Source organism: Caenorhabditis remanei, chromosome V, assembly GCF_010183535.1.
Source record: "Caenorhabditis remanei strain PX506 chromosome V, whole genome shotgun sequence".
Taxonomy (NCBI): domain Eukaryota; kingdom Metazoa; phylum Nematoda; class Chromadorea; order Rhabditida; family Rhabditidae; genus Caenorhabditis; species Caenorhabditis remanei.
Genome location: NC_071332.1, coordinates 884,032 through 900,452, shown reverse-complemented (window position 1 = coordinate 900,452; position 16,421 = coordinate 884,032). Strand labels below are relative to the sequence as shown.

The following is a 16,421-nucleotide window of genomic DNA, read 5'->3' as shown; positions in this document are numbered from 1 at the left end:
GAACATTCTGTGACTAACATTTTTGATTCTGGATTTTTCAGAAGCTAGAAACGTCAAGAATCAAAAATTTATGCAAAAATTTCATAATTTTTGATAAATGTTTCACTTCTTTTATAGTTCTTTGACTGAAAATCAATTATACATAATTTTCAAGCCTCAAAAGTACCTCCATGTCTCCTCTCGTCCTCTGATTCCCTTCATTTTTCGCTTCGCTCGTTGATGAATCTTCCGGCAGCTCCATCCCATTTCTGAAATTCAAAAATTATATTTGAACAATTTTAAAATAATATTCTAGACTTGTAGATTATTTTTCAGCCATTAAAAAAAAATTAAACAACAAAAACTATCAGAAAATAATCAGAACGAGCCGTTTTTAATTTCGAAAATCAGCATGGCCTAGAAAAATAGTGAAATGGAAGAGGAAGCGCATGGCCGCCTTTTACGGTATGCTTTTCATTTCATCTTGATTTTTGTTTGTTTTTGGCCTAAAATTTATGTTTTTTTGCGCTTTTTTAAAAAAAATTTTGCTGAATTTGTAAGTTTAATGGTAGGCGATCTTTTCCTCCTGCTCGCTCACGATTTAGGCTAAAAATCCACCTCTTTTCACTAATTTAGGCCAGAATTTTGATAAAAAATACTATAACTTTTTTAATTTTAAATCTTTTCTTGTTTTCCCTTCAGAATTAGGTTTCTCGTGACATTTTCGTTGCGCTGGGCCTCACTTTGACCTAGGTTTTGGTCTTTCTTCGTGATTTGTTTTGGAATTTTTGAAATTTCGTTCAAAATTTGTTAGATTTTTAAATTTTCGAATATTTTTCACTCTAGGATTCCTATTTTTTTTAATATTTTTCTTGATCTCTTGTTTGTTTTTATGTTTTAGCATATTTTCCGTCTTTATCTGCTCTTCTAGAACCTAGAAACCCTCTTCGAAACTCTTTTTTCGTCACTTTTTCCAGAAGTTTCGAAAATTTTCTACTGAGATTTTTCATCCTAGACTTCTATTTTTTTGTACTTTTTTGTTAGATTTTTATATTTTTAGACTTACACCCCCAGTATATTCTACATCTTTTCTTTTTTTTTAGAAAAATTGATTTTTTTTCATCGAAAGCCAGCCATTTTTGGCTTCTTTTTGTTCTGTAGTGTTTCAAATTGTGTAATTGTTCCTATTTCATATGTCTGTATTGTTTTCAAACTATTTCAAATAGCATGAATGTCACGGATACGATTGCGAAACAAGATCTGTGCTTCGAGGTTCTGTTCGACGTAAGTAACTGAGTAGTTTGAAAATGTCTTCAACACCCTATTTTCAGATGAGTCTTCTCGGAAAAGATGCCGTGGGAATACAGCACTTGCTCCACAATTCGATTCTCAAATGCTCCGCGGACGATAAGAAAAGGGTTTTCCAGAATGTGTATGTTTCTGGAGGCATCTCGAAAGTTCCTGGATTCAGTGACCGCCTGAAAAGTCATTTGCAATCGATGAATCCGACGTAAGCATAATATCTTCTTTTCTCAAATACTAAATCTTCTTTCAGTATTCCAGAAATCAATGTGAAGACATTGGATATCGGACAAATAATGATGGAAGGAGCGAGGAAGATCATTGAAAATGGAGGCTGCAACTGGATCACTAAGGACCCATTGGCTTCTCAAAAACAACATTGATTATCGTCAGAAGTCGAATCCATAATTTATTCCATTGATTATTCCGTTCCCATTCTCCTCCCCATGTTATTTAACTTATATGCTCTTTCGAGCTTTCATCATAATTCTTCCCATTGTTGCTCTCTGTATAAGCTAATATCCATATTGTCAGACTACGTTCCATCCAGAATGATACTCCAGTTGTTCCTTATATAAAATGGTTTATATTGTTCTTTCTTGGGACTTCTTATTAATTTCTGAAAAATCGAACTATAGAGTCTTTCCAACTTCTAGAACAATATTTCAGGGGTTTCGTCTCTAAGAAATTGAAAGCTTTCTTAATTCATTTCATTCAAATGAATTAATTATCACATACAACTAAGTAAATTATAGCATCACCCGAATTCTTCGATAAAATAAGTTACAAAACAAAAAGTTAGATCACTTCAGCTCATTGAGCTTCTCCAACTGATTCTCAATCCCTCTTCGTATCTCGTTCAAATTGATATCCATCATATGAGCATAAAGACAGAAAGCAATTATAGCGAGAAGAATGATTCGATGAATTTTCCTTCCCCATTGTGACTTTTTAACGACCGGCGCCAACCACATCGTCGAATATAATTGAATCGGTCCGAAGACAAGTGCGAAGGCGGTGGCCACGAAACAGATGACGTTGAATGGCATCGAGAAGTCGGGTACTGGGAGGAGCACGAGAATCGCACTGGAGTGGATCGAGTAGGCGTGGGGAGAGTGAGACTTTCGAACAAATACACTGGCTGATGGGATGTGCATTCCGTGGTTGGCATCAGGAGGGTATTGTTCTAGTCTGGAATAATATAATAATTTAAAGAAAAAAACTGGACTTGAGAGGGAAAAAGTACAGTTCTTACAACAGCGCTCTACTGAAATGCACTCGAAAAATGTCTCACAATTTTCTTCGGTTTCGGTAGAGCGCGGTTGTGAGAAGCATACTTGCAAACTGGGCCGGCACATAACTTGGTTCAAACTCAATATTATGAGCTCAAAAATATACCAAAATGTAGATCTCAGCGAGTTCTATGTTTGTGACTTACTACGTGCCGGATGGCTATTCGTTAATGTGCAGCGGGCCGGGCTAGAATGGGTTTTTTGGCACTTTTTCCCGGCCCGGGACATATTAACGAATAGCCATCCGGCACGTAGTAAGTCACAGACATAGAACTCGATCTACATATTGGTATATTTTTGAGCTCATAATATTGAGTTTGGAGCGAGTTACGCGTCGGCCCGTGTCGGCCCGGTTTGCATGTATGGTAAGAAGGGTGCCGTGCTAATACCTTAGAAGCTGCTTATCAAAGGGAATCACAAGTTCACACGTCTGTCCAGCTGCTAGATTCAGCCGATACTGTAGAAGTGTTGGCGCCTCGCCTCCTTCACTATTCCGTAGATATTTTACAATCGTTGGAACTCCGTCCATATCACATTCCCATTTTATCCGACTGTATCTCAAGTGAACATAATATGGAATTATTTGAGACACGTGGATTTCTGAATCAGTGTTATCGTTGGTGACGTGAACTGTGAGTACTCCATGCTTCTGCTCGAATCCTCCTTGCGACGACCACGCCTTCACTACGGACTCTTTTTTGGAAATCTCAGTGACTGGAATATAGACTTCGAATGGCTCTTCTCCACTTATCGCCGTCAGATTCTTAATATCTGTCGATGTGATTTCTCCCTGACGACCGATGACATCGATCTGACTGCTTCGAGCGATTATGCATTGAGATCCAAGTTTTCGATCGAAGACATCCGCTAGCGACCAGTGTCTTTGGGATTTTTGAGACGGATTTCGCATGACAACTGACACACCAACTTCCATTCTCGCTTCACATTGACTTTTGAGACACTTTTGTTCTATGACAAGATGAGATGAATGGTACAAGGAGTTGTAGAGTTTTGAAGGGTGGAGGAGAGTGCTGAGACCATTCTGGAATTAAAAAAATAATGAAAAATCTTGAAAAACTGACAAGATTTGTGTAAAACAAGCGTTCGCACTCAAGAGCCGTTTTTCGTGTCGATTTACGTGTTCAGGACATTCAGGAAGTGAAAAGCTACGAATTTTTGCGAGAATTTGTGTTTCTTTTATGTGAAAACTGGTAAAAATTACGAAAAATAACGTAAAAAGGTCCAATTTTGCTTAAGAGCCGTTTTTCGTGTCGATTTACGAGGTTAGTACATCGAGGGCATTTCAGAAGAAAAAGAATTAAAAAGTGCATATTTTTTCAAGAAATTGAGCTTCTTTTATGTCAAAACTGGCTGGTGAAAATCAAGAAAAATCTTGTAAAACGGTCTAGATTAGCTTAAAAACAAGCGTTCGCACTCAAGAGCCGTTTTTCGTGTCGATTTACGGGGGTGAACAAATCGAGGTTAATCAGGAAGAAAAACAAAAACTATGCTTTTTTCGCACGAAACTAGACGTTTTTTTTGTAAAATTTGGAGAAAACTACATAAAAATTACGAAAAACGGTCAAGGCTTCCTTAAAAACATGCGTTTTGCTTAGGAGCCGTTTTTCGTGTCGATTTACGGGGTGAGTAAATCGAGGTAAGTAAAACGTTTGAAAGTTATTACTTTTTCGAGAAATCGTGCTTATTTTATGTGAAAATTGGTAAAAAAAATCACTAAAATAGTCAAGATTTGCTAAAAAACAAGGGGTTTTCATAAGAGCCGTTTCTCGTGTCGATTTACGGGATTCTACAAGCAAAACCTTCAAAAGTTATCAGTTTTTTTTCAATAAATTGCGGTTATTTTATGTTAAAACCCGTGAAAATCACGAAAAATCACGAAAAACGATCAAGATTTGCTTAAGAGCCGTTTCTCGTGTCGATTTACGCCGCCTCGTAAATCAACACGAAAAACGGCTCTCACCACTTTCTTAATGCAAATTTACCTCTTTACAAGCCAACAACTTTCTCAATCTCGTCAAATTCTCAGTACACGTCGTCTCTCCACTCAATACTCCATATCTTTTAAATAATTTCTTTGACTTTTCCCCATGATTCGCCAAAACGACGAGCTCCGGCGACGTAATCACATTAATATGAGATATCGAAGTGCACAGAACTCCGTTCAACGCCTCCACCAGAAACTTCATTCTCTCATCTGCTTTTTCTTCATTTTCAGCATCGAATTCAGCGAGAACTTGAGCGCCAGCAGGGGCGGAAGGCTGTGGTGGCACACCCCATTCATCGAGTTTCCACCGCCCGTGTGCCATTGTCACTGTTAATTTTCGAATTGAGTACCGAGTGAGAAGCTCTTGAATGATACGTGGAAATGTTAGAAAGTCTCGGGATTCTGGAAGTGAAAAAAATGGAAAATAGCTGAAATTTCCAGAAGAAAAACCTGTTTCAATATTAAAATTTCGCTCCGAATTGAATCGAAAATCCACTCGAAGCTCATTTGTGCTTAACGGCGCCAGTGTGATTTTCTCGTCGAAATGCTCGGTGAGCCCGTGAGCCCATGCAACTAATACCAGCACTATTAATTCCCGCATTTTTTGTTTCTAAATACACAAAAAGTTCACAAAAAATGTTAAATAGAAAACCGGGTTAGAAAATATAAAAGATTCGAACGGAACGTAGTGTTAGAGGGCAGTATTGCAGGTTTTTTTCTGAAAAAAAGAGTTTATGAAGCAAATAAAAAGAGATCTGGCGGAAAAGGCAGCAAAAATAGAAAAAAAGGAGCAAAAATGGAAATTCGTCTACTAAAAGTGTAATAAAAGTGCTAAATACATCACTCGTTTCATCATAAGCAGGTACATAGGGGGATACAAAAAGGGGGAAAAAAGAGTTAATCCATGAATCGATTTGGATAGAAAAGAAGTCCTTCGATGGAGTCGTCGCGGCAGATTAAACCCGATTCTTCGGCAGCTAATAATCTGAAAAAAAAGTTTTTTTCCATATTAGTTGAGCATTTCTATTACATATAAGAAATTTGGAGATCTTGCTCCTTTCTGAATTACATTTCTATTACAACTGCGCTCCACCGTAACGAGAGAGTATCGCGGTTTTTCATAAAATTTTCAAGAAAAACTTTTGAAAAAGCGAAAATAGGTCAAAAACTGTGAAAAAACTCTGCGTCTCTCGCCGATACTCTCTCATTTGCGGTAGAGCGCGGTTGTAAGAAGCGTGATTTTACCTTTCTCTCGCTAAAATAACAGTGATGCCTAACGACTCCGCCAGCTCATTCGCCGATGCTCTTTGCAGTTTGGCCACGAATTCCAGCGTCTGCGCCACCGTACTCTCCATCGACGCAGACTTCAACTGAACCACAAGAACACCCGACGGAAATCGATGCAATTCGAGTGGAGAGTTGATGCGACTCAACGCGCCGCACGCATTCATCACGTCTTCCGGCGATAGTAATTCCATTCCTCGTGCCCGATTTATTCGGCAATACACTTCCGGTAATGCACACATTCCCCCGTTTTCTTTGATATGTTCGTGAAGTACATCGGTGATTTCTTTGGCCAGACTTTGGAAATATTCTGAATCCGATCCGACAAACGTGGATTTTGTTACCGGATCAGAGACACCAAGCGATAGAAGATACGACTTGAAAGCGATCGTTTCGTCCTCACTGATTTCTCCTTTTCGAGATCTAACCTTCTCCGAAATACTCTTCGAAATCGCCACCATTTCACGCGCAGTTTCCATTAGTTTCGACATGTCATCGAATGCTTGTGTGATTGTTTCATGTGTCTTCTGATGATTTTCCGCTAGCCGTCGTTCGATTCCAGAGATTCCGACCGATCGGAGGTTGCTGCTAGCGCGAGACTGGAAAAGAATACAAAATTGAGTTTTAAAAATTCTAGAAAATGAAAACCAAACCGGGCCAAAACTGGCCGGCGCATAGCTCGCTTAAAACGCAATATTATGAGCTCAAAAATATACCAAAATGTAGGTCTCGGCGAGTTCTATGTCTGAAATCTACGGACCGGATGACATCTCGTTAACGTGCCGCGGGCCAGGCTGGAATGGCTTATTCGGCCATTTCGTGTTTTTTGGGCATTTTTGCTATTCTTTGGCGTTTTTTACGGTTTTTGGCCATTATCGGATGTGCCGCGGGCCGGGAAAAAGGCCAAAAACACAAAAAAAACGCCAGAAAACGGAAAAGAGGCCCAAAAACGCATGAAAACGCAAAAACCGCCAAAAACGCTAAATAAAGCAAAAAGCCAAAAACCCGCAAAAATGACCAAAAAACGCCAAAAAAAAACGCAAAAATGGCCAAAAAAAGCCATTCTAGCCCGTTGCAAGTATGGTTTTTTGGCTTTTTTGGCCATTTTTACGGTTTTTGGCCATTTTTATCGGCAATGTGCCGCGGGCCGCGAAAAAGGCCAAAAACACAAAAAAAAACGCCAGAAAACGGAAAAGAGGCCCAAAAAAGCCATTCTAACCCGGTCCGTAGTAGGTTATAGAACTCCCGGAGATCTACATTTTGGTATATTTTTCAGCTCATAAGATTGCGTTTTAAGCGAGTTCGGCCCGGTTTTCAAGTATGATGAAAACCCACACCACTGGAGCTTGATTCGGAACTCGATCGTTGCCACGTTTTTCTTCGCACAGCGTCCTCGTACTTTTTGAAGAACTGAAAAACGAAAAATAGGGTTTTTTGTCGCTTAAAAACTCGTTTACATCATCCTCTCCTCCATGCCGAAACACTAATCGAATCGTATCGTACTGACTCGAATTCACCGGTCCCACGGCTCCAGTCTTCGGCTTTTCTAGTCTTACAACCACTTTTCCTCCCTTACTAAACATTGATTTGTGATGTTTTTCCATTGAAATCACCAAGGAATGATGGAGAACCAGTCGACGATCCGGATCCGACGAGTCCGCCCAGATAATGCGTTGCATTGTCAGTGAAGCGGTTCCCTGCTCGAATTGCGTCTGAAAAATCACAAAAAATTGGATAATTTCTTCATTTTAAAGGAGATTTACCTGTTTTAAATCACCCTCGTAAATACCGACATGTCCGGCCTGGCAGAGCAGTTCTTCTGTGCTCTCTCCAGGAGTGTACCACGACAGACGGTTCATATGGTTTCTCCTGAAAATAATTGAAAATTTTCTTTTGAAAGCTATCGCAAAAACCTGCAGAATCAATAAGAGAGTAAAATGACGTGTGCGGCCGAAAACGGGAAAGGAGAGGCTTTGTGCTGCAGCGGGGCGCGTTTGTACGTTTGTACAGCAATTACCGATTTGTGTATTAAAAAAGACGAGAGAGGGCGTCTAAAAATGCAAAAATTCCGTTTTTAGAGGCTGAAATCGCTGAAAAATCCAAAAATCCAGCTTTAAAATTACAATTTTTTTTAAATAATAATGGGTTTCGCCACGATTTGCCTGTAAAAGTGTAGCGAAGTACGGTTTTAAAACTTTAAAACCGTAATCAGTGACATTATTAATGTCAAATCGTGGCGAGACCCAGTGATAATTTGCCGCGTGGCACCACGTTTTGAAACGCGTTTTATCACTCAAATAAGGAAAAATAGCTAAAATTTTCGCTATTTTCGCGAAAAACTCTATTTTTCTGACTAATTTTTACAAAAACCTTATAAAATCTGACAGAAAATACTAATTTCGCCACCGAAATGACTTATTTGAGTTTCCAATTCAGGGGAAAAACTTCCAACAACAGAAGAAACGTCGTCACTCGTGAGGGGAGGATCAATAAGAAAAGGAAGTGGGGTGAGATGAAAAAAGAAGAGGAAGGGTGGAGTAAAGAAGAGTAGAAAAAATGAATTCAAACTTTTAGTTTGAAGCAAAATAGCCCGACGAGAAGCGGTGGCAGCGGCTGTCGCAGGGGGGGACAGCCTCAGCAAAAGAAGCGAAAGAGTGTCTGCGTCTCGGCGATTCGTGTGCTATTTCGCGGCGGCGACGGTCCCCTAGGCTTGCAGCACATACTCAACGACAAAAAAACGAGGGAAATTGATTTAGGTGGCACAATGACATGAAAGAGGAGCACACACATATACACACAGACAACACGCAAAGAGAAAAGAGTGGAAAAGGACCATTGGAAGCAGTGAAAAGGAAAGGTGGAGGAGTAGGGTGAAGAGAAGAAAGATAAAGAAAAGTTGGGAGGAGTGGGGGGGACCTTCGAGAAGAGAAGGGGCTCTTCACTCCGGAGCGGCTCCTCCAACTCTTTCCTTTTCACTTCCCCCCTTGAATTGAAAGTGAAACGAGAGAATTGAAGACGCAGATGGGCACAAGATTGAGCGCTCTTTGTGGTGCACTTGAAAACTTTCGAAAACACGAATTAGAGTGTTGAAGTTTTTATGGTACAAAAGTAGAAAGGAAAAATGTAACAAAATAAATTTCTAGTTTAGAGCGGCTGCCACAGCTCTCGCCTTCCATTCCTCCTTCTGGTCTTTACTGAGAGCACGGAATTTTTGAATGCAGAACTTTGCAAAATCAGCGTCATCTCCATCAAAGTCGAATCGCAAATCGCTTTTCGATTCCGACAGCCACATATCGTATGGGCTCACACTGAAAATAACCAATATTTTTCAATGAAAATACAAAAGTTGTACCTCTTTTTCACCGGCGCTTCTTTTTCTTCCACCTTCTTATTCTCTTCTCCATTTTCATCGTTGATTTGTGACTTCTCCTTTGGCTTCGCCGACGTCTTCTTCTTCTCCTCGGAAACTCCAAACTTCAGCTTCGCTTGCTTTCGAGCAGTTGGGTTCGAAGTCGCCGCAGGTTCAAGGGTACGCTTCCGCTGATCCGTCGCGACCGTTTCAAGTTGATCGAAAATCGACAATGACGCTTGAGTTGAAGACGTGGAGTTCTCTCCTGACGAACCTTTTGCAAATGGATTCTTCGCGAGTCGCTCCAATGGTTGCACCGGTTGTGACGACATTGAGATATCTAGATTTGTATTGTATCGAGAGGACATATCCTCTTCCTCATTATCCTCATCTTCCTTCTGCTCTTCCTTCTGCTCTTCTTCCACTGGACTCGCCACTTTCCTCACTTTCTTTCCCCGAGCTGCCAACGCGATTCGCTTCGCTGGTCGAATTTCGGTGTCGTCATCAAATCCACGATCATCCTCTCCGTCCTCCGTCATTCTCCGTCCAATTTCTGCAACCTTATCCGCCAACGCAATTTTCTTGCATTTGCTAGCATAATTGCACAGACTTTGGATGGTTTTCGCAGAGCTGGCAGAGACGAGGGAAGCGATTTCGGCGGCTTGTCCATCAGCATTAGATTTAGTAAGGAATGCGAAAAGTCGAACGATTGTGGCCGTCAACTTCTTCGTTTCATTCTCACTTCTATCTCCATTACGCTCCAAAATCGCATCTGCAAGCGACAACTCGTTAAGGAACAGATTCTGCTCCATTTCAGTTCGAGCACTTTCAGGTTGACAGAACGGAACTTTCCACTCAATTGTAGTCGGTGCATTGATACCACTGACAATCGGAGAGCGAGATCCCCGGCAGTATATGTAACGGAATTCCTTCGCTGTGAGAGCCAACGGGAAGATTCCATCAGATTTGGCACGAAGAATAGAAGATCCTTGGAATACTGGAACCCATAGACCAGGAGCCGACAGAACATGCACATTGTAAGCGGAATCCATTACAGCAAGCTTCCCTTGACTGGAATACGCCAACCAATCCATTTGTTCTCCAGTCTCCACTGGCACATCGATTCGAGTGATTGCTCCAGTAGCGCCACGACTTCTAGACTCCCGGTACCACGATTTCTGGTCCAGCGAGTACTCCGTAACCTCAAATCTCCACTGTGGTGTCTTCTTCTGCTCGTAGAACTCTGATCCAGCAACAGACGCAATCGCGATTCGATTCTCAAAGCAAGTAGCGGTGAGAATCGGTGAGGGATGAGTGAAAATCTGTCTTTGAATTCCTCCAATAGTGAATACTCGAATATTTCGTTTCTTGGTGAGCACCACGATTTGAGTGCTGGAACAAAGCACATCAAGACAGCCGTCGCCACGTGGCAAAGTCATTGTCCACCGATGGCCATCGAATGCTTGAATTGGGATGACGTGGAGAATGCTGGTGCCTTTTTTCTCTTTAGGGGTGTCATTGGTGTCAAGATCCTCTAATTCATCTTCAGCTTTGTCCAGCTCTTTTTCCTTTTTTCGGTTTTCTAGGCTTGCCAATGCGACAACTTTCAATGAGATATCAGCGAGTTCGTAGCCAATTTCAAAGTTATCGATATGAATATCACCGTGGATACTTTTGTCGTGGAATTCGATCTGGAACAGGGGGAAATCGGTGGAATTTTATTGAAAAACACAGTTTTTTACAGTTTTTTGACCTATTCTCGCTGTTTTCACAATAATTTACCGAAAAAATTGTGGAAAATAGCGAAAATAGGTCAAAAACTGAAAATAATAGAGAAAAAGAGAGCTTACATCTAACGTGGAGACTTTATTCGCATCATTCACATAGCTCCGCACGATACCAAATCGATTATACTTCAAAAAGCGTTGCGTCGCTTCTGGATCGACCGGCGCGCTGCTATTACACACAAATCTTTCAGGAATCAACACTTTTTTCGGTGCTGGAGGCTCGGAATACATTGGAATTTGATGAATTTGAGGAGCATTTGAGCTGCCAGGCATCGCCTCTGGTTCGCCGAGTTGGAAACCGAATTCCTCGAGACCATCGAGATTTTGGTTATCAAAATTGTATTGTCGCTTGATGGCGCCGATATCGGAGGACATTCGAGTAGCCTCATCATCGTCTTCCATAGCTTCATCATTGAATAAATCATCTTTTCTCACTGCTGTTCGATTCAGAATGATAGAATCATCATCGTCGTCGTCGCTGTCATTTGAATTTAAAGCGTTTTTCTCATTTTTCGATTCAGCCAGTGCTTCCGCTGAGTTTGTGTCTTCAAATGCATTGAATACACAGATTCCGCGCTGAAAATTTATGTTGTGAGTGATATTTCAAGAAAAAACTACATTTGAGTCGGCGACTATCAACTGGTAGGCTGCAAACGGCGAGAACTCGATAGAAGTGATAATAGTGACTCCGCGGGCGTTTCTTTCGAACTTTTCACTGCTCAAAACGCTTCTGAAATCCAAAATTTTTAAAATTTTTCGTTTTTGAGACCCTACCGATCCGTACAATTCCAGATAACAACTTGATTATCCATTGTGGAAGCGGCTAAATAATTTCCGCAAGGGGAAACCGTGGTGACAGAGAAATTTGCTTTTTCTTCATCTTTCAGTCGATATGTTCCAGATGCCTCCCATTCGTCTCGTCGGAATGATTTCACACAATCTTTCGATGGAACAAACAGAGAAGACCCGTCTTTAGACCATGAGATTTGAATTCGCGCGTTGGAAACACTAAAATTGGGAAAAAAATACATATTAATTATAATATCGTTATTAATGATTACTCAATAGTTTCAAATTTCGGAAAGACGTTTGTAAGAGTGTGAGCGATTGAGAATGAGTCGATGCTGATGATGGTTACATTGCCGTCCACAGTGGAGACCGCCACAAATTCGTTTTTTGGATCCAATTTGACACAAAGAATTTCTGCTTCAAGAGTTCGTCTTTTCCATTCAGCATCTGGATGTTTTAGACTAGTGAGTTTCACAGCGTAATCACTCGATCCACCCACAACATTCTCCTCATTAACGTCAACTGAAGTGACATCCATTTCGAATTCCAGTGGATTCGAAATCTTTTCTTCGTCGAATTTTCCATTTTTCGCGAGTCCCACCGTTTGCTGTTGGGATCCTTTAATGAAATCCACTTTTCGGTATCCGAAACAAATATTATCTCCGAACCAGGCGATGGAGGAAGTTGTTGCGTCGGGAATCTCGATTACTTCCGGTTTTTCGTCGGATAACAGTGACTGTTTGTTGAATTTCAGTACATTTCTTTCGTTGTCGCAAACGTAAACCTGAAATTCATTCATTTTGTGCGATTTTATTTTTTAAAATTCAATTTCTCACAAATTCTTTGTCATTTCCGGACGAATCGATGCATATTTTTTGAATACCGTTGTTTTCCAGGTTTTTAATGTTAGTAAAACTCATCTGAAAACAAAAATTTAGTGTCAAAACTATTTTTTTCGCTTCGAAACACTTTATTTTCTTAAAAATTAAATTTAAAACACAATTTTTGGCGCCGAAATGCGGTAAAAACGGGCGCTGCAAACGTGGACCGGGGAACTGCGTAGCGCCCCTATGTTTTGTACACTGGCAGCCTGCCAGGGGCACCCACGCACACTTTCTCGTTGATTTTTTCGACGACGAACGGCACTCTTTTCAAGCGCCTCTGCTTTTGAGCGTCGCTTCACTAGATTCTCCGACTCGTTGGTGACATCATGACCGGAGTAAGTTTAATAAAAAATTTTATAAATCTAAAAATGTATATATCATGTTTTTGACTGAAATAATGAAGTTTTGCACGAAAAAAGTTTAGGCCGATTGCGAAAATTGCGCAATTTTTCGTAAATATCGCTGTTATTTTCAAATTTATGTATTCACATCTTAATTTTCATTGTTTTCAGAAGCTGTATGGAAACAAAGACAACTTCAGAACCCAAAAGGTTCTGATTGCTGCAAAACTCGCCAACAAGACCGTCACTCTTGCCGGAGACTCTGCTCCAGCTGACAAATTCCCACTCGGAGTTGTACGTTTTAATTTATTTAGATGTCAGTAGTACGAAGACGTTAGAACTATCAAAGTTCAGAATTTCAGACCCCAGCATTCGAGGGAGATGCTCTTCTCTTCGGAGCTGAGTCCATCGGACTTCACTTGACCGGAGCTTCCGCCAACGCCGAAACCGTTCAATGGCTTCAATTCGCCGAGGGATACCTTCTCCCAGCTGTTCTCGGATACGTCCTCCCATCCGTATCGGCCGCTAACTTCGATAAGAAGACTGTTGAGCACTACAAGAATGAACTCAATGGACAACTCCAAGTTCTCGACCGCGTTCTCGTCAAGAAGACCTATTTGGTTGGAGAGCGTCTTTCCCTTGCTGATGTTTCCGTCGCTCTTGATCTCCTCCCAGCTTTTCAACACGTCCTCGACGCTAGCGCCAGAAAGTCTATCGTCAACGTCACTCGTTGGTTCAGAACTGTTATCAACCAGCCAGCCGTGAAGGAAGTCCTCGGAGAGGTCGCTCTTGCCACATCTGTTGCCCAATTCAACCGTAAGTTATAGTTTTTGTGCTGAAATAGGTTCCACTGCGAAGTCAGCAGGCTAGCCAACCGGTTAGCAGGCGTTACAGTGGTGGAAGATCAAGAATAATGCATCCCGTTTTTGGTTCGAAACAGTTTTTGTTTCTCCTTTTTTCGGCGCGTTTTTCATGGGACTGAGAGTTGGAGATTATGCACTGGTCGTTTACGGGATTATTCCCGCAGTCAATACTTAATCACCTTAGTTTTTGTCCCACACAATCAAAATTAGAAAAATGTGTCCGCTTTTCGTCACTTTTTTCTCCAGATTTCTAATAATTTTGTTTTTAGAGGCCAAGTTCACCGAGCTCAGCGCCAAGGTTGCCAAGTCCGCTCCAAAGGCCGAGAAGCCAAAGAAGGAGGCCAAGCCAGCTCCAGCCGCCGCTGCTGCTCAACCAGAGGATGATGAGCCAAAGGAGGAGAAGGCCAAGGATCCATTCGCAGAGATGCCAAAGGGAACATTCGTTTTGGATAACTTCAAGAGATCTTACTCCAACGAAGACACCGCCACCAAGGCCATCCCACACTTCTGGGAGAACTTCGACGCCGAGACCTGGTCGATCTGGAAGTGCGAGTACAAGTACCCAGAAGATCTCACTCTTGCTTTCATGAGCTGTAATCTTATCAACGGAATGTACCAAAGACTGGAGAAGCTTAAGAAGAACGCTTTCGCATCCATGATCCTTTTCGGAACTGACAACAACTCCACCATCTCCGGAATCTGGGTGTGGAAGGGAGACAAACTCGCCTTCGAGCTCAGCCCAGACTGGCAGGTTAGTAATTATTGTGAGCACATCGATGTCCGAAAGGTAGTCATTTGTATATATGGAACATATATACAGAGTTACACTTTTCGAATATCAGAGCTTCTTCTCGTTGGAGTTGTTCAATTTATGGGCGATTACCTCTAATCTGTAAGCAACAATTTTCAGGTTGACTACGAATCATACACCTGGACCAAGCTCGACCCCAAATCCGAGGCCACCAAGAAGGAAGTCAACGAGTACCTTCTCTGGGAGGGAGACTTCGGAGGCAAGAAATTCAACCAAGGAAAGATTTTCAAGTAAACTGGTGTTTCCATACAGACCGGTGTATTTGCCATTTATTCCTGTTGTTTACTCCTGAGTCGGAAAGAATAAATTGTTTTCTATTGTTTATAATGGATCCGGTATCATTTCAATAAATTATGTCTTATCTTGAGGAAAGTTAACCTTCATTCAGAAAAACATCAGCGCCTAGTAAGCTAGAAAGAAATTGTTATAATTAGAAACTAGACCTCAAACTTGTTTCTTGATTCTCCTGTGCAGATTGGCTATCTTCACTGAATCCTTCAAAGTACTCCGAGTTTGCATGCTCAACAAAGCAAGACTTTATGTCATTGAAATGTTGTACGCACTGCAAATGGGCAATCGACAGGTCGCTGACATCTTTATCTTGACTCTAAAACTCTAAATACCTTTTCAGAATTCTTCTAGACTTCAATCAAACCTGATCGCAAAACGAGTGACAATGCATTGGAACAAATGATTTCATGCAGCATTCCGTATGATTCGTGCCTCTTGCCGCACAAAAATGAATCTTCCGAATAGCAGTGACAGGACACGTGGATTGTTGAAGGAGTACTGCACTCACTTCTTCAGAAGAATACGTGGAATACGAGCAGAGATCATTACAAGAATCGGGAACTTCTAGAAGCGAGCAACACGTGGCAAAGTGCTCGTCGGGCGTCTGAAATTTTTGAAATTTCAGTGATAAATTTGGAAAATAAGTAGAAAAAACTCACTGTGCTAAGGTCGGGCGGTCTTGAGGACTCATCTCTGAATGTCTTCGTTCCGGCAGCTGCTGCTCGGGCTACACAACCTCCACGTATACACATGAAGCCAGCTCCGCAGCCACATCCGATGGGTTGGATCTGAAAAAATTCCTTATTGAAAGAGACGCGCGGCAGCTTGATATATTCCTTTCATCATGAAGTTCTTTGTGCGCGCGTGGCCGAGGGGTTAACGAGATAGACTTTTGCCCCGAGCAACCCGGGTTCGATTCCACTCTCGGCCAAAACTTTTTTTTTCTTTTTGGAAAGTTTTTTTTTTGCGAAAATCTGAAAATAAAACAAAAAACCAACCATCGGTGTCTGAAAGCATAATCCCAGAAGGCATGACGAACCGCAGCCGCCGCCTCCGAATCCACCGAAACAACCAAGAGAAAAGCACTAAAATTTTGAATTACAAAAAAACCTTTTTCTTTTTTTCGGATTACCTGACTACTAAAATCAACGCAAAAAATAAGAATAAAAGTTAATAAACTTAAAAAATACTGGTGGGAAGACATGGCCATAAATGGCTAACACCGTAAAATGAGGTGTTAGTTCAAGGTGTCTAAAAACTTGAAACTTGACCAATAAAAACCAGTTAACCAATGTTTGTTTAGCTAGAAAACGGGCTAAATTTAAATAACCACCGCGCCGAGATATATTTGTCTAGTAGTCGTCTGCCAATTCACACATTCAAAAAGAAAAAAAGGAGAAATGAGGTCTAGTACTTTGTTCTTAAATAGCAAGGAGGATTCAAA

The 16,421-nt window shown here is 41.2% G+C and overlaps 6 protein-coding genes across 6 annotated transcripts; 2 read left to right on the top strand and 4 right to left on the bottom strand.

Annotated features, from left to right (window-relative positions):
• Positions 1 to 1,206: 1,206 nt before the first annotated feature.
• On the top strand, positions 1,207 to 1,664 carry GCK72_016542 (uncharacterized protein; the record flags this gene model as incomplete). Its single annotated transcript, XM_003100381.2, has 3 exons — positions 1,207 to 1,263; positions 1,311 to 1,489; positions 1,535 to 1,664. 3 exons carry the CDS (start codon positions 1,207 to 1,209, stop codon positions 1,662 to 1,664), a joined length of 366 nt encoding a protein of 121 aa, XP_003100429.2.
• A 420-nt stretch (positions 1,665 to 2,084) lies between these two features.
• On the bottom strand, positions 2,085 to 5,179 carry GCK72_016541 (uncharacterized protein; the record flags this gene model as incomplete). Its single annotated transcript, XM_003100395.2, has 4 exons — positions 2,085 to 2,472; positions 2,963 to 3,615; positions 4,577 to 4,980; positions 5,029 to 5,179. 4 exons carry the CDS (start codon positions 5,177 to 5,179, stop codon positions 2,085 to 2,087), a joined length of 1,596 nt encoding a protein of 531 aa, XP_003100443.2.
• Positions 5,180 to 5,475: 296 nt separating this feature from the next.
• Positions 5,476 to 7,721, bottom strand: GCK72_016540 (uncharacterized protein; the record flags this gene model as incomplete). The annotated part of the gene is made up of 5 exons (XM_003100384.2): positions 5,476 to 5,563; positions 5,824 to 6,461; positions 7,198 to 7,272; positions 7,320 to 7,574; positions 7,626 to 7,721. 5 exons carry the CDS (start codon positions 7,719 to 7,721, stop codon positions 5,476 to 5,478), a joined length of 1,152 nt encoding a protein of 383 aa, XP_003100432.2.
• A 1,280-nt stretch (positions 7,722 to 9,001) lies between these two features.
• GCK72_016539 (uncharacterized protein) lies at positions 9,002 to 12,707 on the bottom strand (the record flags this gene model as incomplete). The annotated part of the gene is made up of 7 exons (XM_003100408.2): positions 9,002 to 9,170; positions 9,215 to 10,902; positions 11,062 to 11,574; positions 11,617 to 11,728; positions 11,773 to 12,006; positions 12,060 to 12,571; positions 12,624 to 12,707. The coding sequence occupies 7 exons, from the start codon at positions 12,705 to 12,707 to the stop codon at positions 9,002 to 9,004; spliced, it is 3,312 nt and encodes a 1,103-aa protein (XP_003100456.2).
• Positions 12,708 to 12,997: 290 nt separating this feature from the next.
• On the top strand, positions 12,998 to 14,920 carry GCK72_016537 (uncharacterized protein; the record flags this gene model as incomplete). The annotated part of the gene is made up of 5 exons (XM_003100383.2): positions 12,998 to 13,006; positions 13,184 to 13,306; positions 13,375 to 13,828; positions 14,145 to 14,626; positions 14,786 to 14,920. The coding sequence occupies 5 exons, from the start codon at positions 12,998 to 13,000 to the stop codon at positions 14,918 to 14,920; spliced, it is 1,203 nt and encodes a 400-aa protein (XP_003100431.2).
• GCK72_016538 (uncharacterized protein) lies at positions 13,363 to 14,801 on the bottom strand (the record flags this gene model as incomplete). Its single annotated transcript, XM_053731555.1, has 3 exons — positions 13,363 to 13,785; positions 14,345 to 14,619; positions 14,759 to 14,801. The coding sequence occupies 3 exons, from the start codon at positions 14,799 to 14,801 to the stop codon at positions 13,363 to 13,365; spliced, it is 741 nt and encodes a 246-aa protein (XP_053580468.1).
• Positions 14,921 to 16,421: the final 1,501 nt, after the last annotated feature.